This window comes from Dendrobium catenatum, unplaced genomic scaffold (assembly GCF_001605985.2).
Source record: "Dendrobium catenatum unplaced genomic scaffold, ASM160598v2 original_scaffold_197822, whole genome shotgun sequence".
Classification (NCBI taxonomy): domain Eukaryota; kingdom Viridiplantae; phylum Streptophyta; class Magnoliopsida; order Asparagales; family Orchidaceae; genus Dendrobium; species Dendrobium catenatum.
Window position 1 is genome coordinate 265493 of NW_021516239.1, and position 10061 is coordinate 275553.

The 10061-nt window shown below is 40.3% G+C and overlaps 1 protein-coding gene across 1 annotated transcript in view; it reads right to left on the reverse strand.

Moving 5' to 3' along the window:
- Window positions 1-9832, reverse strand: part of LOC110111206 — a 34466-nt gene extending 24634 nt beyond the window's left edge. The window contains exons 1-2 of the mRNA XM_020842979.2: window positions 9441-9832; window positions 8640-9359 (exon numbers count right to left, since the gene is read on the reverse strand). Coding sequence (XP_020698638.1) covers window positions 8640-9359; window positions 9441-9669 — 949 coding nt within the window. The 5' untranslated portion in view covers window positions 9670-9832. The remainder of the gene's footprint in view (window positions 1-8639; window positions 9360-9440) is intronic.
- Window positions 9833-10061: the final 229 nt, after the last annotated feature.

Genomic DNA, 10061 nt, shown 5'->3' on the forward strand with positions numbered 1-10061 from the left:
TTGTCTTCTTCTTATAGACCACAATGCTTAACACCCAACAATTGCCACTCATCCGCCTATCAAGCAATGGCTATATGTAAGCGGAGACCAATTTAGCGTCCCTTAATCATTTTGGATCCTAGAAGCATCATTTTTCACTTTTATTAGAGAGCTTCTTATCCTCCTCTTCTCTCCTGCAATCACCTCTTTATTCGCTCCATTATAGGAGATTTCTCTTTTGTAGAAGTCGTAAGCCTCCTTGTCTCATAGTGGATGTTCTTTCTCTCCAACCTATAGTGGTCATAGGTCTCCAAGTCAACTCTAAAATTTGGTGTTTGTTGTGTTCATTTGATTCATTGGTGTTGTGCAACTTCTCTTCCTAATTGTATGTAGCTTAGCTCACCTAGTCTCTTAAACTGAACTCTAGCACAATTCCAAGTTTTCTGCAGGATACCCCAGGAATATCTTGTGTTCACAGTTAAAGCAGATTTTAACTAAGACTAAACTGCAGAAAGTCATAGTCTCATACTCAATAGGAAAAGCTCCTAACCAAGACGACTAAGATTTTACCAATCAAATCATAAGACTTACATAAACTACAATTGGGAAGCAAGCTAGATCTCAGGCTAGTGTGAATTCTGCTCTGTAAATGACCCAAATTCTGCTCTTTAACTGACCCACAGTCTAGGCTTGAGCTTGGTAGCTAGTAACTAATAAATGATCCCAAGGTTCACTAGCCAACTTTGACAAGAACGCACAACTAGGTAATAAAAATCTGTAGATTTTCAAGCGAAAACAAGGCTGCGTAGCAGTCACAGTTGGATGATGATTGGAATGGTAGCGTGTTGAGAACCAGTTCGCAAACAATGATGCCCATTTTTTCTTCGTTCAGGAAATAGCCAGAGGGTGTGTTGGCTATGTGGATGCCACGGAAGAAAAAGACTGAGCTGAGGTTCATCATGTTGAATTTGGTGTGGAAATTTTGAAGAAGAGCAGAGATGGCAGTATTATTCCCATTGAGAAGTCATTGCAAGTGTTCCTGCGGTGGTAAGTGAATGAAGAGAGAACAGCTAAGATGGATTAAACCGTTATTTTAGTAGATCTCCTGAGAAACTTGCAAACCACAATTTTAGTCTATAGATACTTTCTTCAGCAGTAGAAATCGTAAGTCATACCTGAGAGGTTGTCATGTACACAGCCTCATTTAGTTGTCCATGAGGAAATGAAACGTAATTGAAGAATGCCCCATTTGTGTTGTTAAGCAATGGAGAGAAGAACTCAGATGATAGACATTTTGGTGACGGGACTAAATATATCGATCTAGTCAATGTCGTCCTCTTGGATGTATGCATGAGCCATGAGGCAATCTTTATGCCAAGCTAGAGAGCCATCTGAGTGTAGCTTGGCCTTGTATGTCCACCAACAACCCAAAAATTATTTGATTGGGTGGAGGGGGGACAATTGTGCAAGTGCCTTGTTGTTACAAGTTGTGGAACGCTAGAGATATCGCTCGGCGCCAGTGAGCATGTCATATAGCTTGATCTTCTAAGCATGAGGTGACCACTGATGGATGGGGTAAGTTAATGTGAAGAGGCAATGTTGCATGAAGTGGATGTAACAAAGGCTAAGGATGTGAGAGGTAAAGCAAAGAAAGGTGCAAATTCACGTTCTGATAGGATAGTAGCAGAGTGATGTGGTGAAGATAGATTAGAGGAGGGTATGAGGGTTAGAGGAGAGAGAGTATGGATGGTTAATTATGGTGTTGTGATCGGTGAGAAGTATTTTTGTTTGAAAGGATAGTTGGTTTCATTAAAGGAAACATAACGAGAAATTATTATTTTACGAAAGGATGGGTGAAGGCATTTGTAGCGTTGGTGTGTAGAGTAACTAATGAAGGTATGATAAGTGGAGCGTGGAGCAAATTTATGACCAGAGTGGATTTTAAGCCAGGGAAAGCACGAGCGGCCAAATACTCAAAGTTGAGCATTAGTTAATAGCTTGCGATATAGGAGTTCATAATTAGAGTTTAAATTTATGACTATGACAGGCATGTAGTTGATTGTTGTGAGTAAAGTATTAGACCATTCCATTGGACTGGTCCAGCTGGTCTGACGAGACCGGCTTACATGAACAGAGGTGGAGGTCTTTTCCGCCTCCTGTACGCGCCGAACACACGCACTGCGTGCGTGAACTATTTAGGAAGGATTTTTGAGGGAGTTAGGAGGGAAATTTGAATGTAGGGACTGTTTAGGGATTTCCTTTTGATTTTTATGCATTAAATAGTTTATTTTCCTAGGGTTAAGGCATCTTGAATTTGGTAGAAATTTGAGATCTCTTAATATCTTTGGGTTCAAGCGGCGTCTTTGGGAGAGAAATATCCTCCTCTCGAATAGAGGATCAATTGTATCTTGGTATTTTCAGTTTCCCTTTCATCAAATAATACAAATTATCTACTGTTTCGTGATTTTGTGTGGATTTTTGTGGAGAACACTCGTTATTTTCCGAAGATTGATAGGAAATACTTGAGATCTACAAATGTTTCCTATCAAATTGGTATCAGAGCAGTTTTTGGGACCTTTGGTGGGTTGTTTAGGTTAATTTTAACGGCAGTTTTTTGGATTTCGAAGAAAAAGCTGTTGTTTTTGAAGGTCGGAGTCCATATTTTTATTTCTACACAAATCCGGGCATCAATGGCGGCCAAGAAAATGGATGCATTGGAGGAACGCCTCGAAGTGGAGATTGGACAAATGAAATATGAAATTTCAAATCTTCAAACTCAAGTTTCAGATTTAAAAAAAGATGTTTTAGTCATCCATGATAAGTTTGATACGAAATTTTCCATCCTGGAGGAGATTTTGAAGAAAGTGCTTGAGAGCCAAACCAAGATATCGCCGTCGGAGGTGAGGGAAGGTGCCCACAGCCACGGAAGTGGGGAAAATCCGAAGCAAATCAAACAAAAGGAAGATCAAAAGGTGGAGATTTTGAAGAAAATAGAAAACATGCCTCCCCTAGGACCTATTCCTATGAAGGAGTCCGATAGATGGTATGAGGAGAGACGTGAGAGGGTTGGGCATGAGTGGAGGGATGTTGAATTTGAAAAAAGAGAGGTTGAATTGGAAAGACGATGACTTGATTATGATCGAAGAGGTGTCAAATTTGAAAGGATAGGAGTTGAATATGATTGAAGGGGTGTTAAATTTGAAGGGAGGAGGTGGGTTTGCGATGAAAGGTTTGGGTATGAACGTAGAAGAGATGATTGGGACACTTGGGAGAAACCACCCGTTTGGGGAAAGAAAAATATGAAGGGAACAGAGGGAATGAAGGCGATTTGAGTAGGGGTGTCAATTCGGGTCAACGGGTCGGTTTCGGGTCGAACCCAAAACTGACCCGGCACTGTTCGGGTCAACCCGAACCCGACCCGTTTTTAAAAACGGGTCAGATTTCCTGACCCGAACCCGACCCGATTCGGGTCCGAGTCAACTCGACCCCACGAATGACCCGAATTTGATCTAAAATTGCTAATTTTCGGGTCAATATTTGATTTTCGGGTCAAAATCGAGTCAAAATCGGGTCAAAAACGAGTCGATCTCGGGTTTTCAGGTCAAATATGAGTTTTCGTGTCACTTTCGGGTCAATTTCGGGTTGCTAGGTCAACCCGAACCCGACCCGATTTTTAAAACGGGTTGATTTGTTCAACCTGAACCCGACCCGATTCGGGTTCGGGTTGACCCGAACCCGGATTTTTCCGGGTCGGGTTCGGGTCGGGTTTCGGGTCGTGTCAAAAATTGACATCCCTAGATTTGAGGGTGCGAAAACTAAAGATGTCTATGTTTAAGGGAGATGATGCACATGGGTGGATCTACAGGGTGGAAAGGTACTTTACTGTCAATAGGTTGACGGAGGACGAGAAGCTGACAACAGCCGGGATATGCTTGGAAGGGAAAGCTTTAGCATGATACCAATGGAGGGATACGAGGTGACCGATAAGGACCTGGAGGGAGTTTTAAGGACTACATGTTGGAACATTTCCAAACTAGCAGGGGAGGGGACTTCTACAAGCAGTTCTTTGCTTTAATGCAGGAGGGAACAGCGATGGAGTACCGTGAGCAATTTGAGTACCTTACCAGTCGATTGGATCGGCTTCCAGAGACTGTACTATAGGAAAACTTTATGAAGGGGTTGAAATCAAAGATCCGCACAGTAGTCTGAGTGAGGAGACTGCAAGACTTGGGATCATCTATGCAGCTAGCTCAGTTGGTGGAGAATCAGAAGCACCTGGAAAAAGAAACATGATGTAGTAATTCAGGAAGTTCGTACAGGATGGCCACAACCTTTTTGGCAAGCAAGGAGCCAACACCGAGTACTCTTACGGAGACTTCAAAAAAGAAGACAGCCAGAGAAAAACCTGGGGGACAACTTCAAGAAGCTCACAGAAACATGATTACAGGGGAAAAGGGCGCAGTGGGTCTATTTCAGATGTGACAAGAGGTATAAGCCTGGGCACAGGTGTAAGGACCGAACTCTTCTGGTTCTTACCATTTGTGATGAAGAAGAAATGGAGGAAGGTGTCGTCTTTCCACCTTACGGACAAGGTAGATTTTTGAGAGGGGAGAATTGTTAGCCAGGTCCATTGGACAGGTTCAACCGGTCCGACGGGACCGGATTACGCGAACAGAGGCGGACTTTTCCAGCTCCTGTACACACTGAATGCACGCACGGCGTGCTTGAGCTATTTAGGAAGGATTTTTTAGGGAATTAGGAGGGAAATTTGAATGTAGGGACTGTTTAGGGATTTCCTTTTGATTTGTATGCATTAAATAGTTTATTTTCCTAGTGTTAGAGCATCTTGAATTTGGCTGAAATTTGAGATCTCTTAGTATCTTTGAGCTCTAGCAGCGTCTTGAGATTTGAGAGAGAAAGATCCTCCTCTCGAATAGAGGATCAATTGTATCTTGGTATTTTCCATTTCCCTTCATCAAACAATACAAATAATCTATTGTTTTGTGGTTTTGCGTGGATTTTTGTGGAGAACTCTTGCTATTTTTCGAAAATTGATAGAAAATACTTGAGATCTATAAATGTTTCCTATCATAAAGCCTCAACCCAGAGGTTACATGGCAGATGAGTTTCATGCAACAAGGTGCAGGTGATTTCATTAAGATAATAGTGTTTAGGCTCAACAAGGTTGTTTTGCGCAGGAGTATATGGACAACTATATTGGTGGACAATGTCATCAATACCAAGGTAATTTTGAAGAGTATGGTTAATGTATTCACTACCACCGTCAGAGCGTAAAATTTTTATGGGAGTATTGAATTTCTTCTTAACCTTTTTTTTTTAATAAGAATAACTTTACGCGTAGCATTTTGGTAAACATGAAAAATATATAGCATGACCGAGAGGAATTATTAATAAATGAAAAAATATTTATAGCCATTCACAAAAATAACTACAAAAGTTCCTCATACATCAAAGTGAATTAGTTCTAATAGCTTGTGAAGATATGTAAAAAGATAGCTATTAAACTTTGTAAACGAGAAATCAATTACCCCTGGTTAAGTTTCAAGCATTGTTGAGAATAAAACTTAAGGAATATGAAGGGATTGATGTTGGATAGAGAAAATCAAAAGTACGGTGGCATTGGGGTCACAAATATGACTACATAAGATATTTGGAGAGAAGTGTGTGATGAAAAAGTCAATGATGACAAGTGTTAATCAGTTGGATGGTATGGGAAATAGGCCATTATGGCAGGGGCCCTAAATGATGATTTGTTTTATATTCAAGCTTTTGATGTGATAGTCGAGAGCATAAAAAAAAGGTAATTGTCAATAGCAAAAGTATAGTATACTATAGATTATGAGAGTGAACATGAAGGTTAACGTGATTCAATAAGAGAAGCTTATCAAGAGGAGTAGGAAGTAAGCCATGTCCAGTGTTGACGGTAAGAAGTGAGGTTCCATGCCCATCAAAACTTGATTGAAGCCTTGATAGGGTTAAGGGTGCTAAAGAAGACCTAGATTTGAAGTAAGATGGGAGGTAACTATCGAATCAAGATGCCAATCGGAGAACAAGTTCTTGAGAGTAGTCCTGAGAGCTTTAGGAGCTAACTGGGAAGAAGGTTGCGGTTAGTTGAGGTTCGAACGATGCCAAGAATTGAAACCAAAGTGCCTAGATTTGCTGCAAATTTTGGCAAATGAGATGACTTATTTGATGTTTATTGCCCTTGTTTTGCTGATGTGGAGGGTTGTCGCATCTATTTTAGTCATATAAGCTTCTCCCTTTCCCAAGAGAGAAGAAGCTAGATCTTTGTCCATGATAGGTACATAGAGCAATGGGAGAGCTAGTCATGCGTTGCTCTGTAGCTGGGTCATTAGCAATGTTGATTTCCTCTCCGCAAATGAGAGAGTAGAGATCATTGAGTCTTCTAGGGGTGATTTGGTATTAATTTGATGTTTTGAAGATTTAATATAATGAAGGGAGCTTATTGAGTATATAGAGAATAATATCCTTTTTGTCAATGTGAGAGCCCAGAGTGGCAATCTTGTTTACTAGAGACTTAATTCTTGACAAGTACTGGGTTATATTGTAGTTTTTCATTAATATATGATGGAGCTCGTTCTTTAGTTAGATAACTTGTGGCCAATTGGTGGAATGCAAATGCCATTCGATTGTCAGCCAAATGTCTTAGTAAGAATCAAGATTCATAATGTAAGGAATGATAGGTGGCGTTATGGTGGAGTAGAGCAATATAACTAAGTTTTGATCTATCGGCATCCAAGTGTTGTAAAGAGGGTTGGAAGAAAATTATCCTACAGAGTATGATGTTGTTTTGCTAAGGTAGATAGTGGAGTGATCTAGGAACCCTTCAAAGCCTATTCTTCAACTATTTTGAGTAATTGGGATCTCCACATGGGATATTTATCATTTGTGAGTTGGGAATTAATTATGTGCTTCATATTTTTACATTAGGAATTTGAGAGGAGGGGAAAGGTAGCTCCGCCCATTTTGAAAGAAATAAAGCTCTTATGAATAAAGGAGGGGGAAGATTGCCCAATTGATGAGACATTTTCTTTACCAACAAGAAGAAGAAGAATCGTAGCAAAACTAGATGAGGGGCACTAATACCATGACAAAATGAGTGTCACATATGGAAATAGAGTTGTAGAGATATATATACAACAAGGATAGTAGAAAGTATATTATTTTTATTAATTCAGTTGCTTGTAATGTGAGGCATATATAAGTTATGTAATGGATACCAAGCGGTTAGCGAAGGATAATTTATGTTGTTTAAATTATTGGGTTTGTGACATTGGGTTATCAAGTCATTAAAAAGAGTGCACATTTTAGATATCTCAGATTTATTGTTCAAAGCAAAAATGAATAAATGGAAATATCATTAGTACAATTCAAGTTGAATGGTTAAAGTGGAGGAATGCATTGGGTATGTTGTGTGATAGAAAAGTACCTCTTAAAATTAAGGGAAATTTTTATAAGATGATGATGAGACTTGTAATGCTTTATGATGCATAATATTAGTCATTAAAAGAAAAGAAAAAAATTATGTGTTGCATAGATGAGGATGCTTAGGTTGATGAGTGGCTTTACTCTTAGAGATAAAATGTGAAACAAGTATATACATGAAAAGATTGGAGTATCTCCAGTGGCAGATAAATTAGAGTCACCTTAGATGGTTTGGTCACATAAAATGTTAGCCGTCTGATGACTTTGTTAGGAGAGTAAATGAATTAGATCCGACCTACGTTACGAGAGGTAGAGGTATACTTAAAAAGACTTGGTTATAAAGTATTAAAAATGGCATTTTTATTAGATTTAAATGGGAATTTGACTCTTGATATGACACAGTGGAGAAAAAGAATTAATGTAGTCGACCTCATGCAGTGGGAAAAAGGCTTGTTGTTGTTGTTGTTATTGGATGGTTGGGTTTGTAAAAACTATTTATATGTTACTGTTTTAATCAATTGGTGCAGATGGTGGCTCATACAATTTGTTGTAATCAATCTCTAACTCAAACATGGAACTTAGGCTTGTAGAATATAAAATCTAAAGAACCTTCATTATCTTCATAACTGTGTTGGCCATAATAACTAAAGAAACACCATCATCTTCATACACACATTAATGTTTGATTTGTTGCAACCACACAACCGCCCCCCCCCCCCCCCCCCCCCCCCCCCCGCGCAAATAGAAAAACCCTACCATCCCCTGCTCAACAATGGCATTATAAATCCTCATCTCAACTTACTCTCAAAAAACCAATCTACTCAATCTCCACATGCTCTAATGATAATAAACTGAGCACATGGAGTTACAAACAAGCTCAAGCATATAATTGAGCCCCAAAGGGTCAAGGATCCAGGATAAATTCAACTGAGCACTAGGAATCAAGTTGTGTTCCACAACCACACCTCGATTGGTTATAGCTACAGTTGATAAAACGTATTTCCCATCCAATTATTTGTGGTTGGTTCCATGAATCCTCCATCAAGAATTAAGTAAGAAGTTCATTTGGTGAAAGTTCTAGACATACAAAACCCACATGAATTCATGGACCCAATCATTTTGTGGGATTATTTCCACCAAATACAACAATATAAAATTGAAGGCCAAAAGAAAAAGAGATTCAAGTTACTTACGAGAAGACTTGTGGTGTTTAGGCTTTCTTTTCAATTCAACTTTCTTCCCTGAACCAGAACTAGATTCCCTGCCTGCACCCCCAACACCATCACCACCCTCCATTTGAGACTGCCGACCAACATTGCTTGAAACCTCACCAAAAGCTTTCACATTTGAATTCGACAATGCACCTTTTCTAACTCCACCAGCATCGCTCCACCTCCCGATTTCATCACCAGCACCACCAGAAACTACTTCACTGTCGCTTGAATGAGCCCAGTGCTCCCCCTCATCGCGCAAATCTTCATGTTCATCCTGCTCATCAAAGCCATCATCATACTCGTCAAAAGGATTAGCCTGCTCCATCCTACCATCATCCCTTGCCCGCGCACCATTATTCAAAGAATCCTCATATTTCTTCCTGTAAGAATCCAACTCCTTTCGCCCGCCTTCATTATACAATCTCCCGCTCCCGCTTTTCCCTTGTGCCCTCTCAGCCGTACCCTCCTCTGGAAGCTTGATCTTTCCGGAATCATTCCCCGACTTCCTCCCAGTGGCTTCCTCCTCACTGTAATCATCGTCCCTCCTCCGGTCGTCCCTGTCCCAGTCTCTCGAATCCCGGCCACTCCCGTTGGTTAAGTGGCCAAATCTGAGTTCCTTGAAAGCCATCGTGCGCTCCAATCTCGGCCGAGGCTTGGATTTGTTCTTTTCGCCGTAGTCCTTTAATCTACTCGGTAATTCTGTATAATCGTTTTCAGGTAATTCAGATCATATTCGGAGAAAAGATTTCGTATAGGCGACGATGGGGACAGAATGGGAACCTCTAAAACCGGATAGGCGGTGGAAGGCGAGGATGGAGAGGTAGAAGCCAACGAGGAGAGTCACTCCGATGACCACTGCGGCGTAGGAAAAGTGGCGCTGAGGCTTGGCACGGCGAATCCGGCCAATCTTTTGTGGCATCCGGAGGCCGATCTGGTCTCCAGCAATAGCAACGTCGATCTGGCTCCGAGCAGAAAATCGATCGGTGCCCGATTGCCTATGCTGGGCCATTTGAACATTGTTCTCCTTACTCGAATGCGGGAACAAGCGGAGGACCTCTTCTTCTTCCCGTGGCCGAGTAATGGTAAGCCCCGCCCCCCTCTCTCTCGTTCTTGCTCTTTGGCTGTCTCTTCTGTGTAGTTCTCTGATAAGCCGCAGGGGTTTGTTTGGCACTCAAAACTTTTCTATCACAATAAATAAATAAATAAAATAAGATAACTAAGATAACATATCATCAAATTTATAATTATTTATAAATCATCAAATGATCACATAATTAAAATTTTGATCAAAACTAAAAAAATATGATAAAACTTTATTATAAGCATTGGAATTTATATGATATTGAAATTTAAAATACTCATGGCATTAGGGATATATAAAGTTTAACGTCAAAATTTTAC